The sequence below is a fragment of the Canis lupus genome, chromosome 26 (genome assembly GCF_003254725.2).
Source record: "Canis lupus dingo isolate Sandy chromosome 26, ASM325472v2, whole genome shotgun sequence".
Taxonomy (NCBI): domain Eukaryota; kingdom Metazoa; phylum Chordata; class Mammalia; order Carnivora; family Canidae; genus Canis; species Canis lupus.
In genome coordinates this window covers 5,284,782-5,300,111 of record NC_064268.1, presented here as the reverse complement: position 1 = coordinate 5,300,111, position 15,330 = coordinate 5,284,782, and the positions used below count along the sequence as shown (strand labels likewise).

Here is a 15,330-nt window from a genome sequence, read left to right as displayed (position 1 = left end):
CCAGAGCTGAGGCCTGGCCCAGCAGCTCTCCCCACATAGCACAGACATTGCCCGGCCCGTTCTGTCGCCAACGTGACGCAGAGGGGCTGTCGCAGCCCTCCAAAAGATAGATCTACCAAACATGGTAGATTTGGCTGGAGGTTAATTCAAACAACCAACTCTGAAAACCTTTCAGAGAAGAGCATGGACAGGACGACACTGCAGAGTTTCACAAGTTTTAGTTGTGGTAAGGGTGCTAAAATTGCTTTATAGGGGTCCCTGGGTGGCGCAGCGGTTTAGCGCCTGCCTTTGGCCCAGGGCGCGATCCTGGAGACCCGGGATCGAATCCCACGTCAGGCTCCCGGTGCATGGAGCCTGCTTCTCCCTCTGCCTATGTCTCTGCCTCTCTCTCTCTCTCTCTCTGTGTGACTATCATAAAAATTAAAAAATAATAAAATAAAATAAAATTGCTTTATAGATTCCTTATCTTAAAAAATAAAATATTCTTGATCTCTCAGCCCCACACTGTGGAACCTTGAGGATAAACTTCTCTGAAGCCAGCACTGGCTTCTAAACCCCCAGGGGTTGGGGGAGGAGGGGGGCACAGTTGCATGACTTGACAATTGTTGAAACTTGGTTTTAGGTCCATGGGAGCTCATTCACTAGTCTTTTTTTTTTTCCCCCAAAGATTTTATTTATTTATTCATGAGAGATACAGAGAGAGAAGCAGAGACACAGGCATGGGGAGAAGCAGGTCCCATGCAGGGAGCCCAATGTGGGACTCGATACCAGACTCCAGGATCACGCCTTGGGCCAAAGGCAGATGCTAAGCCGCTGAGCCACCCAGGGATCCCTTCACTAGTCTTTCTACTTTCATCTGTGCTTAAAATTTCCACAATAAAAAGTTAAAAAGGATGACAAAATATTGCGGTTTTGTACATATTGTTATTTTCAATATATACCATTAAATGCACCAGGAAAGACACAGAATGAACCTTTTTTTTTTTTTTTTTTTTTTTTTTTTAGAATGAACCATTTCTATAACCATTCCTCTCAGAGAGGAATACAGAGAGACACACACAGATGTTTATCTGTGCCTATGACTGTCTAGAAGGATCCACAGGAAACACACTCGGGGTCCCTTGCTGCACCTAACATGCAAACAGAACATGCCTCCTCCACTCACATGCCAGTCCCAGGAGGGGCCAGGTGCACAGCAAGTGATGACCCGCAAACATTCAGTAACAAGACAGATAAAGGAAACTCTATGTTCTTCTGTGCTATCTCAGTTGCAGACCATACTGGACATGCCACCGCTTGGAAACTGAATACCATAATCTTGCCTGGGGCCCAGACACATGCATTACAAACACAGCCCCAAGCCATTCTCAAGCAGGTGCTGTACTTGCTCTGCTGTGCTTCAAAGTCCTGCAGCCTGAATGCCAGCAGAGGATCTGCACTCAGGGACCTTGCCTAAGCTACCCTGCCACTGCCGAGCAATGCCTACCTGCATCTGGCTGCCTGCTGCCCTGCTCTGCCCCCAGGTCCCTGTATGGGTCACGGTCTCCTAGTGCACTGTGCAAGAAGTGAGCCCAAGCGCCCAGCTGCCTTGCCTTGCTCTGTGGCCCCCTCCGCAGGACGGTCCTGTTGTCCAGAGTGTGGGAAGCCCTCTTGCATGGTGCAGAAGCAACACTCCCACCAAGCACCCTTGGAACAGACAGGGCCCAGCTGCTCAGCACGTGCCAGACAGCTGGCCCCTGGGCAAGTCCAGAGTACCACCCTCACCCCTCCTCCAGGAGGCAGAGCCCTCACCGCTGTGACAGATTCATCTCCTTGGCCACTCGCTGGGACATGGCCACAGCAGCGACTCGCCGGGGCTCTGTGATGCCAATGATGCTGTTGTCACTGGGGGAGGGAGAACACAACACATAAGCAGTACTTGGCCCCACTTGTCCATCCCACAGTCACACGTGGTTCCATGTCAGGATCCAGGGGTGATGGAACATGCGCCAGGCAAGGAGCCCCTGAACAGCAAAAGGGAATGACCTGTGGGTCAGCACAGAGACACTTTGGGGTCACAGCCTACCAGGAAAGACACAAGCAGAAACTAGGCAGCTGCTGACAGAAGGGGACCCGGGTGGAGTTCGCCCACAGCCAGCCGAGCACAGGCCCGATTCTAGGCTGTGCAGAAAACAGTTAACATAGCAGGCCTGGGGCTGCTCTCTTTAGAAAGGTTTGCTTGCTGGGTTGGTGGTGGCTGGCATCTGGGATCTGAATTTGGGAGAGTTCCTGGTCATGTGCCTGGACCGTCTGTATAGTGTGGCTGATGCTGACCACTTGCTTCCCTTCTGGGCACCTGGGACTGGGGCAGGTACTAGGGAGAGGGTGCCTAGGTGACCTCAATGGACACATTGGGAGCTCCGTCTCTACTGGGCTTCCCTGGTGACAACACTTCACTCGGTTGTCACAACGTGCTGCTTCCATGTGACTCTCCCAGGAGAGGGCTCTGGAAGCCTGTGATTGATTCTCCCAGACTTCACCCCACGTACCTCTCCCCTTTGCTAGTTGTATTTTGTGCTTTTTGTTCTAAGTCACACTTGTGTACAATTACATGCTGAATCCCATGAACCTTCCCGGCAGATCGATGTACCTGGGGTAGTCCCCAAGATGCACACAGGTCAACAGGAAGGGACATTAGTTAATGCATCACCCCACATGCCAGGGACTGATCTAATAAGCATTTTACACAAATTTCCTCATTCACCTACATAACGCATGAAGTAGGTACAAAGGCTATCCTTATCTCACAGCTGAGGAAACAGGCCAAGAGAGGTTAAGCAACTTGCTCAAAGCCACACAGGATATGAACAGCATATGATCCCAGCAATAGATCCCTGGGAGCTCATGTTAGGGGATCGCACCTTCACCGTCACCCAAGGGACCTGCAGAGGACCCCGTGGCCAGCCCCCACCTGCTGTAGCCTGCTTCGTAGAGAAACTGCGGCACCTGTGTGGTCTTCCCACTGCCAGTCTCACCACACACAATGACGATGGGGTGCTCGGCCACTGCCTCCATGATCACTTGTTCTTCAGCGAGAATTGGGAGCTTTAGTCGTTCTTCCTGGCAAAAGAGATGGAGTCAGTGTTCAGGCAATTGGGGGTGGGGGGTGGGGGTGGGGGAGTCCCTTCCAAAATGGCAGAGGAGATCAGCGAGACTGTCAAGGGTGACATGGTGTCTGTAGAGGCTCCAGTGGGCATGTGGATGCCATGAGCCTTCCCAGCAAATCAATGAAGCCCTGCCAGCTAAGGACAGGGACAGAGACCCATAGCCCACAGGAGACATAGGCAGGGTCCTTCAGTGTCAGGGTAGATATCCTTGGGACAGCTTGGCTGGTGCAGAGGAGTCTCAGCTTTTTTTTTTTTTTTTTTAAAGATTTTATTTATTCACCAGAGACACACAGAGAGAGAGAGAGGGACCGAGACAGGCAGAGGGAGAAGCAGGCTCCATTCAGGAAGCCTGACACGGGACTCAATCCTGGGTCTACGGGATCACGCCTTAGGCTGAAGGTGGCGGCTAAACCGCTGAGCCACCCAGGCTGCCCAGAGTCTCAGCTACTTCAGAGAGTGACGTGGATGGGGTTTATGTTTATATATGATCACTCCAGTAAATAACCTGGTGTAATTTTATACAAGTCGAGGATGTGCAACCACAACCCAGCAATTCTTCTCCTAGACACATACTCTGGAACAGTGACTTTCTTTTTTTAAGATTTTATTTACTTATTTATTTGAGACAGAATGCATGAGCTAGTGCACATGCATGGGTGGGAGAGGGAGAGGAATAAGCAGACTCCCTGCTGAGTGCGGAGCAGGTTGCAGGGCTTGATCCCACAAACCTGGGATCATGACCTGAGCCGAAAGCAAGAATCAGATGCTTAACCAACTGAGCCATCCAGGCGCCCCCAGAGCAGTGACTTTCTAAGGCTTTTTCCTACAAACCACACATATAGCACTCAGTACATACATGTGCACACATGCCACGCACATACAGTTGACCCTTGAAAGACACAACTTGGGTTTAAACTGTATGGGACTAAAAAGTAAAGAAAGAAAGAAAAGAAAGAAAAGAAAGAAAAAAGAAAGGAAAGAAAGGAAAGAAAGAAAGAAATTAAATAAACTGTATGGGATTACTTCCTTAAATGCGGAATTTTTTCTATAAATATAGAACTAGGGGCACCTGGCTGGCTCAGTCAGTAGAGCATCTGACACTTGATCTCATGGGTTTGAGCCCCACAATCGGCATAGAGATTACTTAAAAAAAAAAGTACAAAACTATAAATGTATTTTCTTCTCCTTATGATTTCTTCTTTTAAGATTTTATTTATCTATTCATGAGACACACAGAGAGAGGCAGAGACACAGGCAGAGAGAGAAGCAGGCTCCCTGCAAGAAGCCTGATGCGGAATTCGATCCCAGACCTCAGGATCACACCCTGAGCCCAAGGCAGACGCCCAACTGCTGAGCCACCCAGGCGTTTCTCCTTATGACTTCCTTGAGAACATCTTCTTTTCTCTAGCATTATTGTAAAAATATGGTATATGATACACAAAACATACAAAATGCGCATCAATTGTTTCTTGTTATTGATAAGGCTTCCGGTTAGCAGTAGGCTATTTGTAGTTAACTTGGGGAGTCAAAAGTTACATGTGAGTTTCTGACTGCATGGGGAGTCAGTGCCCCAACCCCTGTGCTGTTCAAGTTAACTGTATTATTTCGTGGAGAGGTTTTTTTTTTTTTTTTTTTAAAGATTTTATTTATTTATTCATAGACAGAGAGAGAGAGAGAGAGAGAGAGAGAGAGGCAGAGACACAGGCAGAGGGAGAAGCAGGATCCATGCAGGGAGCCCGATGTGGGACTCGATCCTGGGTCCCCAGGATCACACCCCAGGCTGCGGGCGGCGCCAAACCGCTGTGCCACCGGGGCTGCCTCTGGAGAGGTTTTATGAACCACTGCTCACCTTCATCATGGGGAAGCAAGCTAATGGGCTCATCTAAAACATTCTATTCTGGGTGGCTCAGCAGTTTAGTGCCTGCCTATGGCCCAGGGCGTGATCCTGGAGTCCCGGGATCGAGTCCCACATCGGGCTCCGTGCATGTAACCTGCTTCTCCCTCTGTCTCTCTCTGTGTGTCTTTCATGAATAAAAAAAAAAAAAAAAAAAAAAAAAAAGATTCTCTCTCTCCATCTCCCTCACCACTGCTTGAACACTCTCAATAAAAGTCAGCTGCCCTAACTATATATAAACACATAATTGTACATGTAACAGAAACCACAGTTTCAATAAGTAGTACTTATTTTTACCTAGAACACTGCACTGATATTTTCTTTTGTCTTCCCATTAAAAAACGAAAAGGAGCTGGTCACATCCCAGTGGTTTTACAACACAATCTGTGTTCTGAAACAGCCCCTCTGGGACCCAGCCCACTCCCTGGCTCCTGCAGGTCTCCTAGCTCCTGCCCTAGAGGCCTTCCCAGACCCTCCTGCTATCTCCCCTCATGGCCCCGACACAGCTTTTGTCACCCTTCCCAAGTGTGGGGACCATGTCAGCATCCTCTGCTGGGCTGACAGCTGGAGGCTACAGATCACACTCCCCATGCCAGGCCCATGGCACACGCTTGGGCATGGAGATGGAGGTCCCCACCACCCCCAGTTCTGCAGGTGAAGAGAGGGAAGCCCAGGAGTGGGCTAGAAAGTGGTGGAAAGCTGAGTGGCCAGCTGGGCCAGGACCCACAATCAGAGGCCAAGGGTGATGGTGACCAGGTGAGGACAGGAGCAGCAGACACCCATCTCAGCAGCTCTGACTTTGTGCTGGGACTGCTGTGTGCAGACTCCTGCACATCTGTCCCTACAACCCTATCAGGTAGGGACAGCTGTTCCCACCACAGGTGAGGGCGCCGGACAGCAAGTGAGGCTGCCTGCTCAAGCCACAGGGATGTCCCCCCTCCATATCCCCAGCTCCTCACTGTGCTAGCCTGTGCACTTATCAGACACCAGAGCAGCAAACCTGCATTTCAGGGGTGCGGTTCACAGGGATGAAGACAGCAGGCTTCACTGGGGGCCTGGCTGGGGTGGAGGCTGCTGCTGGTGGTGCCGAAGTAGTCCTGGCCAGAGAGGGTTGGCTACTGGGCCCTGGGCTATCAGTCCCGGCCTCTGGTGCAGCTGGCAGTGTCCCTGCTCCAGCCTCTGTGGGCTCAGTGGCAGGAGCCTCCTCGGGTTCAGACTCCATCGAGGGCTCAGACTCCTCCTCTTCTGTCTCCTGGTGATAGCGCTTCCGGTGGGCCCCGCTGAGGCTGCTGATCTTCTCCTGCCTCTGGGCTTCGATCTTGTCAGACTTCCTGCCAGGACAGCCAGAAGTTAGGCACAAAAGCCTTACCATGGCCCTGTCAACCTGACACAGCTCTGTGCCGCTATATATCCATCAGAAGCCAGGAGTCAAAGTATACTCTTTCCCACCTAAGGACCGTTGCACTTGCTGTTCCTGCTCCAGGCACGTACGTTCTCCCTCACTGGACTCAACTGTCATCCAACAGGGTGACTCTCCTATCCCCCCCCACCTTCTTTCCCTACTTTTTCTGCTAGTGCTTGTCAGCACTAGATATATATGTATTCACTTGATTCTTGCCTGTCTTCCCACCATTAGAACATAAACTTCTTGGGATGCCTGGGTGGTTCAGTGGTTGAGCACCTGCTTTAGGCTCAGCATGTGATCCTGGAGTCCCAGGATCAAGTCCCACATGGGGCTCCCTGTGGGGAGCCAGCCTGCTTCTCCCTCTGCCTATGTCTCTGCCTCTCTCTCTCTGGGTCTCTCATGAATTAAAAAAAAAAAAAAAAAAATCTTAAAAAAAAAAAAGAAAAAAGAAGTAAACTTCTTAAGGGCAGTTTATTTATCATCTTATTTTTGTACACCCCTCTACCCCCAGGGCCTAGAGGAGAGCCTAGGACATAAGTGTGCCCTCATAGTAGCCATAAATGTGCAATGTTCAAGGATGCAGGTCAAGAGTAAGACAGTAGTGCGTGGTGGGTCTAGGGTAGGAGGGGCATGTAGGCTCCTCCTAAGGGTCGGCCACCCCGAGGGAAGGCCAGGAAGAAGCTGGCTGATGTGGCTTAAGACGACTTTAATGTGACATCTCCTACTTGTTGAATGTGGGTTGTATTGGGCTGAACAGTGTCTCTCCAGAATTCATGTCCAGAGACTCAGAATGTGACCTTTTGGAGATTGGGTTTTAGCAGATGTAATTAAGATAAAATGAGGGCGACCTGGATCAGGGTGGGCCCTAAATCCAATGCCTGGTATCTACACAAGGAGAGAAGAGACACAGAAGACCACGGAAGACGTGAAGACATGCCAGGAGCCGTGCCAACTTCAGTGTCCTCATGTCTGCCAGGAAGGAACACCCAGTACTGCTAGAAACCACAGAAGGTGGGAGAGATGCAAGGAACAGATTTCCAGCTCCTAGAAGGGACCAACTCTGCTGACATCCTGATGGCCAGAACCACCAGAGAATACATGTCCCTTGTATTAAGGCACCCAGGTTGTGGTATTTTGCTATAGCTGCCCTGGGAGAGTCTGAATGAATACATCAGCAGAACACCCAAAGGCCTTCATGACACGATATAAACAAAACAAAACTTGCTAATAAGCCAAACCTCATCCCTGACCACCTGAAAGCAATTTCTACCCTAATGGCCTGTGTCAAAGCTGGAAGAATCTGTGTGCAGGACTCTGCGTTGCAGGAAACCCTGCAGTCTGGTGTGTCATTGGGGTTTGGGCAGTATCATGGCCTCTACTCGCTGCAGGTGCGCTGGCATGAGGGTCAATGTGAATGTTCCTGTAAATATTCAAGCCTTCTGGGAGGCTGTGAGTCCCCACCCCTGGAGTCCTGGCATGAGAGGGGGACTTCAGGAAGGGGCTGGCCCACTCACTCTCGGGTGTGGTACATGCGGTCCCCAGTGCCAAGCTTGGACGTGGTGTAAAACAGTCTCATCTCGGCTTCAGAAACCTGGACTTCGCTCAATTTCTGTAGCATCTCTGCTCGCTGGGGAAGGAAACAGGTGTGTTAGACATCTGGAGGGACAACCTTCTCTTCAGAAAGGAAATAAGACTCTATATCAGATGTCGGCCTCACTAACGATTCTTTTTTTTTAAATATTTTTTTAATTTTTTTTTTTTTAGATTTTTATTTATTTATGATAGTCACAAAGAGAGAAAGAGAGAGAGGCAGAGACATAGGCAGAGGGAGAAGCAGACTCCATGGACCGGGAGCCCGATGTGGGATTCGATCCCGGGTCTCCAGGATCGCGCCCTGGGCCAAAGGCAGGCGCCAAACCGCTGCGCCACCCAGGGATCCCCGATTAAGTCTTTCTAACCTAAAGGTCACAGCACAATTGCTGCATGGAGGTCTTGTGTCACCGTGAGCCAGAATGGCTTTCCACCCCTGGACGGGGTCTGATGCCAGATGAACCAAGCTGTCTTTGCATCACTGTGTTTCAGGAGGTATTATCCACTATCCAGATGCCCCCCCGAAGGGAGACCAAACAAAGGAGGGCCTGTGTGTGCAGTGCAGCACTCCCCAGCTATCTCACAGGGAAGGGAGGCTCTTGGGTGCCAGCGCAGGGACAGTTGGCCTCTTTCCCCTGGAGAGCCACTCAGGAGTTTTAGTACTCTTGAAATCATATAGATGCATTTTAATATGTGCTTCTATGTATTTTGCAATCAATAAAAGGAAAAATCATGTACAGAAAAGTGAGAAAAAAACACAGCACAGATTTTTAAAAGGGGGCACCCTTGCGGGAAAGTGAGTCTCCCTATGCTAAGGGGCTCCAGGGCCTGAGTCTCAGGGCTGCGAACAGGGGACCCTGTATGGTGACCTGGACAGAAAGGCAAATGTGAATCCCAGGAAGCCTCCAGATTGGGCTTTCTCGGTCTCTGCGCTGCAAGCATCATGGGCCAGAGAACATTTTGCTGTTTTGTGTGCTACAGACCACCTGGCAGTGCCTCAAGCCTCCAGCCTCCCACCAGGTATCTCCAGACAAGGCCAGAGGTTCTCCGGGGGCAAAACTGTCCAGGTTGAGCATCCCTGCTCCAGAGGCAAATACCATTTCCAGGAAATTCAGAAGGGGAGAGAGGTGTGTTTAACTGTACCACAGAGAGGATGTTTTATTATTTTTATTTTTTTTTAAAGATTTTATTTATTTATTCATGAGAGCCACAGAGAGGCAGAGACATAGGCAGAGGGAGATCCCCCACAGGGAGCCCGATGCGGAACTTGATTCTAGGACCACTGGGATCAAGCCCTGACCCGAAGGCAGACACTCAACCACTGAGCCACCCAGGCTTCTTGGAGAGGATGTTTTCAAACTGCAGACTGTGGGAAGCACTACAGACAACCAACCTAATTTCTTTCAACAAATAAATGACAAGGGGAGAAAAAAAAGAGGTGGGGTAGGGAAACATGAAACACTTGGAAATTTGACGTTTACTGGATATTTGATTTTTTAAAAAAAACTTAAGTGTGCTAATGGTCTTGTGGTTATTTTAAATGGTGCTTAAGATATAATTGGAAATATATATGGATAAAATGTTACGCACTGGGGGTTGAATGGTTTCCCCTCCCCCAAAGATATGCTCATGGCCCAGAATGGGATCTTATTCGGAAAAAGGGTCTCTTCATATGTAATTAAGTTAAATATCTTAATATGAGATGTTATTAAGATGAGATGTTATTAATTACATAAGATGTAATTAAGTTAAATATCTTAACATGAGATCCTGCATTATTCAAGTGGGTCCTAAATCCCAAGACAAGTCTCCTTGTAAGACACATAGAGAGGGGACAGCCATGTGAAGACAGGGGCCAAGATAGGAGGGACGTGGCCACAGGCCAAGAACACTTGGGGCCACCCCAAGCTGGATGTCAGGAAGAGCTTTCCCAGGGAGCAGGGCCCTGCCAACACCCTGATTTCAGACTCCTGGCCTCCAGAACTGGAATAGAATATATCTCTGTTGTAAGCCATTCAGTTTGTTTCAGCAATCCCGGGACACAAATACAGATTTATGCTACCTAGGCTTTGACCCGGGAGGTAGGGAAGTGGCCAGCTGTGGAGATGACTGGGGAAACATGGGCTGACAGCTGCTGGCACCGGTGACAGGTACATGGGAGTCTGGTACACTAGGTTCTCTACTTCTGTAGGTGTTGGAATTTCCCATTATAAAATTTGTTCCTTAAGAAAGTATGAAGGAAGGGACGCCTAGGTGGCTTAGTGGTTGAGCATCTGCATTCAGCTCAGGTTGCAATCCCGGGGGTACTGGGATCAAATCCCGCGGTACTGGGATCGAATCCTGAATTGGGCAACCTGCAGGGAGCCTGCATCTCCCTCTGCCTATGTCTCTGCCTCTCTCCCTCTCTCCCCACCCCCCTAGGGTATCTCATGAATAAATAAATAAAATATTTTTAAAAAAAAGTTTGAAGGGAGAAGGTCTGAAATTCTCCAGAATAAAGTTAAGAAAAAAACAAGTAACACAAAATGATTAGGACCAAATAAGGAAAGATGAGCATGTTGAGGGACTGACTTCCCAGCTAACAAACATCTGGCCTCAACAAATCTGGGCTCACTGGAGATTCGTGGGCAGGCTCCTGGACGGTCTGAAGGCTCTGGGGCTGCATCAGATATCAGAGCTGCTGCTAGCCACAGTAGGCCAGACGAATTTAAATTAATTACAATTAAATCACACAAAAAATTAGGTTCCTCAACCATGCTAGCCACACATGCCTAGTGACTACTGTATGGGATTGTGCAGACACAAAACATGCCCCTCATTCTGGAGAGTTTGACTGCACTGTCACGCAGCAGAGACCAAGTCGGGGGACAGAGAACCCACCTCTCCCCAGTCTAGGGAGCCATGTGCAGATCCTGACAGAATAGGCCTACCTGGCTCTTTTTCTCCTTCTGTTCTAAGATTTTCTGCAGCATTTTACGCTCTTTCTTGGTCAGAGGCTTCTTCTCCTTCTTCGATGGGGGAGGGGCTTTGGGCTTCTTTTTCTTCTTCCCCGGCAAAACCAGTGCATTGCTTGCATCGATGCCTTTCAATGTGTCTTTATCTGAAAAGACACACTTGCGTGGACTCCCTTGCCCCCTGCCCAGGGACCAGAGACCGCAGAGACTTGCAGTGCTCCAGAGTCCACAATAATGCCATGTTTCTTTTTCTTTTTTTTTTTTTTTTTAAATTTTTTTAGTTATTTATGATAGTCACAGAGAGAGAGAGAGAGAGAGAGGCAGAGACACAGGCAGAGGGAGAAGCAGGCTCCATGCACCGGGAGCCCGACGTGGGACTCGATCCCGTGTCTCCAGGATCGCGCCCTGGGCCAAAGGCAGGCGCCAAACCGCTGCGCCACCCAGGGATCCCAATGCCATGTTTCTTTGGGGTGGCTCTGTGCTCCCTCTCATGGGACCCTCACCCTATGAGTGAGCCCAAGTGCCCACACAGGTATGGGGGTGCAGGCCTGTCACTGTTCCTTCAACTTGTCTGCCCAGCATCCGCCATGTGTCAGATTCCACTGTGAGCCCAGGGAACCTCCATCCTAGTGGTCAGGGGAGAAGGAGCGGGGTGCCAGTGGGGAAGGTACAGGCCACAACACCGCTCCCCTCAGAATGTGTGAGGTCAAGACTGTTTTCATAATACTACTACAACATTCTCCTAAGACTGCACAGGACACTCAGTACTGGGTTTGTGCCATATCTACTTCCAAATGTCAGTCTGAAAGTACACAATCTGGACCCAAATTCAGGTACCATATTACTCTTCAACTCAACTTGATGCAGCCCCACGGGATGCACCTGTTCTGCCTGACATCTAAGGCTGCAGCCCTCTCCAGGGTTCCGTGTGGGCAGCTACTAGCTTACTAGCTCCTCTGGCTCGGTCCATCTTTCATTGTGTCACAAAGTGTAGGAGAGGCTTTGTGACCCTCAACTAAAACGAACACGACAATTTTAAGCAATGCAAGCTATGCATTCTGCAGTTCTCAAATAAAACAATTAAAAGCACAAAGAAAAACAAAGGAAATGAGTGTATAGCAGCATTTTCCAGAGGCTTCAGATCAGGTGACACATTGTTCTGACAGCTAATGGAGCATGTCCTTGTATACACTGGTTTTGATATTTAACCCACACCGACGAAAGAACTTTTGAATCTTCAATTTTTAAGAATGTAAATGGGTCCTCAGTCCAAAAAATGTGAGAACTACCGTGCTATAGGAAAAAAAGGGGGGGGGATGTAATAAAAATCAGGAAGTGAGGGGTAATATTGAGTCAGAGGTCGAAGGAAGGCTCTTTAAAGAAGGTGATGTGGTCTATGTTTTTAGAAGACTCCTCTGGCCCCTCAGAAAGGAGGGGATAAATGGACATCCTGGGTCAGAAAGAACTTTCCTAATCTTTGGGTCCAAGAGATCTCAGGCCCCCTGTTCTGATCACCTCTTCCAAAATTCTGATAGCAGGTAGGATGGCTACTCAGACTGGACCCATTTTACAGGAGAGAAAACTGAGGCAGAGATGTCAGGTGATGTGGTCCATCCCCAGCCTATCCCTGCAACCTCCAAGGAGGGAATTCAGTCCAGATTCCCACTCTGGCATTGTCTCCAATAACCTCACTGCCTGCCAGGCCCAACAAGAACGTGCACTAGAAGGCTAGTCAGTGGGTCGAGGGAAGCAGGCTTTTCTAGAGGCCCTGCTTTCTCTCTGTCCATCTGAATCTAGGTCCACTGTTTCCTAACGCCCACCTCAACCTGGATCTCAGGGAGCAAGTGCACTCAGCTCGGGGAGTCTGACTCTGCAACGTGTTCCGTTTCAGGAGCCTGCAACACAACTCTGAACCGACTCAGTCACCTCACCTCACCTCTCCTGCACAACTGGCCTCACGCAGGTCATCAGCCTTCCTGGACACACTCAGTCGTCTTTCCCTCCCTGACGTCACGGCAACATCCCACGGGGATGGCGGGTCCTCCTCCATGGCACCCACAAGGACACTCTCCCAGAGCTCCTCTCTCTCCTCACAGGCTCCTCCTCCCTTCCTTCTCCCTCAAGAGCTGGACTCATTCCCTCAGTGAGCTAATCCACTCTGGGCTTTATTTTTTTTTATTTATTTTTTAAAAAAGTTATTTATTTATTTATGATAGACATAGAGAGAGAGAGGCATAGACACAGGAGGAGGGAGAAACAGGCTCCATGCCGGGAGCCCGATGTGGCACTCGATCCGGGGACTCCAGGACGGCGCCCCGGGCCAAAGGCAGGCGCTAAACTGCGGAGCCACCCAGGGATCCCCCACTCTGGACTTTAAATGAACAAATACCATCTACTCCCAGATGATTCCAAAGTGCTATCTCCCCCAGGACCAGCCTCTCTTCAGCACCCAAGCCAGCAGCTGCGTGCCTACCCTGTCCACCTGGTGACTAAACAGGACCTCGGAGATCACTCCTATCCAAAACCGGGCTCTTGGTCTCCCAGGCTGCCCACTCATCTTCTCCAATGGCTGGGTCCAGCGCCTGGGAGTCATTTTCAACATCTTTGTTCCCCATGCAATCAGCTGGCAAATCCCATCAGCTCCACCTTCAAAATACTCTGAATGCAACCGCCTCACCTGCTCCATTGCTGCGTCCCTGGTTGGATGTACTAAAGCTTCCTAGCCCAGCACCCTGGTTCTACTCCACCTTCTCCTGCTGGTCCTCAATGCAGCAGCAATGTGATGCTATCACAACAGGATCCTATTCGGTAGTCCCTCCGGTGCTCTACCCCTGACCGGGCCAGTCACCATCAGGACCCTACACAGCCCACCCCCGTGGCTTGCTTGCACTCCACTCGGCCCCTCGGCTGCCTTCAGGCCTTGACTCAACACTTTCTCAGTGACGCCTTCCCTGGCCACCCTGTGGGACACTGCAACCCACCCAAACACCTCCTCTGCTGGATCTTTTTGGTTTATAGCCACACACCAATCTACATGTTTTACGTGTTTATTTTTTATTTTTTTTTTTTTTTTGTTTTACGTGTTTAACTTTGCCTGTCTCCTCCCACAAGCATCTAATACGCTCAGCAGGGCACCGATTTTTTTTTTTTTAAATCTCCTCTTCTGTTACGTCTCCTACAACAAACCCCGGCACACAGTGGGCGCTCCTACTACCGAGGAGTCTCAGCAGAAATGTCTGGGCTAAACACGCATGTTCGGGGGATCGCCGGCAAGGAGGTTATAATAGAAGCCCCAGAAGTCGAGGGGCTTCCTTGGCTCTCTTGCCCACATTCCGCATGGTCCTAAGCCAGGCTCGGGGCGCCCGGCTGAGAGCGAGCGACTCCTGAATCTCAAGGTCCACAGTTCGAGCCCCACGTTGGGCGTGGAGGGGATTGCAATAAAACAAACAAACAAAAGGCCGGGCTTCTTAGGGGAGAAAGCCTCGGAACTGTCCCAAGTTCACCGTTAAAACTCGGCTGTCACTGCGGCCACCTCCTTGGATCATCTGAGCGGGGATCCTCCCGGGCCCCGCCCCAGGGCCGCGGACGCAGGGCGCACCCCAGCCCCGGACGCCTTACCCTCCAGCTCCAGCCGCACGGGGGGCGGCTCCGCGGGGCCCTTCGAGGGCCCGGGGGTCGCCTGCAGGCGCCCCTTGACGTTGTAGCGCCGGCGCAGCTTCCCCATGGCGCCTGGTCCCGCCCGGCTCCCGGCGGGGTGGCCGCAGCCGCCAACCCCGGAGCCTAGTCCACGTGCGCGCCCGGGCCCCAGGCTCAGGCCGCGAGACTTCCGGGCTGCGCTCTCGCGAGAGCTCCCAATACCCGCACCCCGGGGGGGCGGGGGCGGGGCCTGCGGAAGGACGGGGCGGGGCCAGCTTCGAGACACGAGCGAGGCCTGAGGTCGCTGGGGAGGCCTGACTAAGCTGAGTGCTTCCCACGTGGTGCGAATCTCTAAATCTGAGTCAGGTGCTGGTGCTAATACTAATTTGGTTACTTGGGAGTGGGACTGTTTTGCACCTTTTGAAATATAACGCTGCCCCCGTTGCAAACGTCTCCCCTCGTTTTTTGTTTTTTGTATTTTTGCTCTTTTGCACTTTGATATTCCTGTAAGAGACACTTCGTTGTGTAGTAAAAGGGCACAAATGTTTCCATTACAGGGACAGAGGCACTAAAAGATGAAAGTATTAGGCGGCTTTAAACTCTCATTCCCGCATCACACTGTAGCGCACTCGAAAATAATGTATTCTCTGAGTCCTGTAATTATCTTGCATATACAACGTTTTATATTAGCAGATTTTTTTTCCT

General features: G+C 50.3%; 1 protein-coding gene across 2 annotated transcripts in view; it reads right to left on the bottom strand.

Annotated features, from left to right (window-relative positions):
* The window catches only part of DHX37 (DEAH-box helicase 37), a 29,713-nt gene extending 14,887 nt beyond the window's left edge, over positions 1–14,826 (bottom strand). The window contains exons 1-6 of one of the 2 annotated variants that reach the window (XM_025473602.3): positions 14,608–14,826; positions 10,966–11,135; positions 7,960–8,072; positions 6,041–6,371; positions 2,951–3,099; positions 1,792–1,884 (exon numbers count right to left, since the gene is read on the bottom strand). In XM_025473602.3, coding sequence (XP_025329387.3) covers positions 1,792–1,884; positions 2,951–3,099; positions 6,041–6,371; positions 7,960–8,072; positions 10,966–11,135; positions 14,608–14,713 — 962 coding nt within the window. In that variant the 5' untranslated portion in view covers positions 14,714–14,826. Of the gene's footprint in view, positions 1–1,791; positions 1,885–2,950; positions 3,100–6,040; positions 6,372–7,959; positions 8,073–10,965; positions 11,136–14,607 lie in introns of those variants that run through there. The other variant, XM_049101778.1, reaches the window with a different exon arrangement.
* Positions 14,827–15,330: the final 504 nt, after the last annotated feature.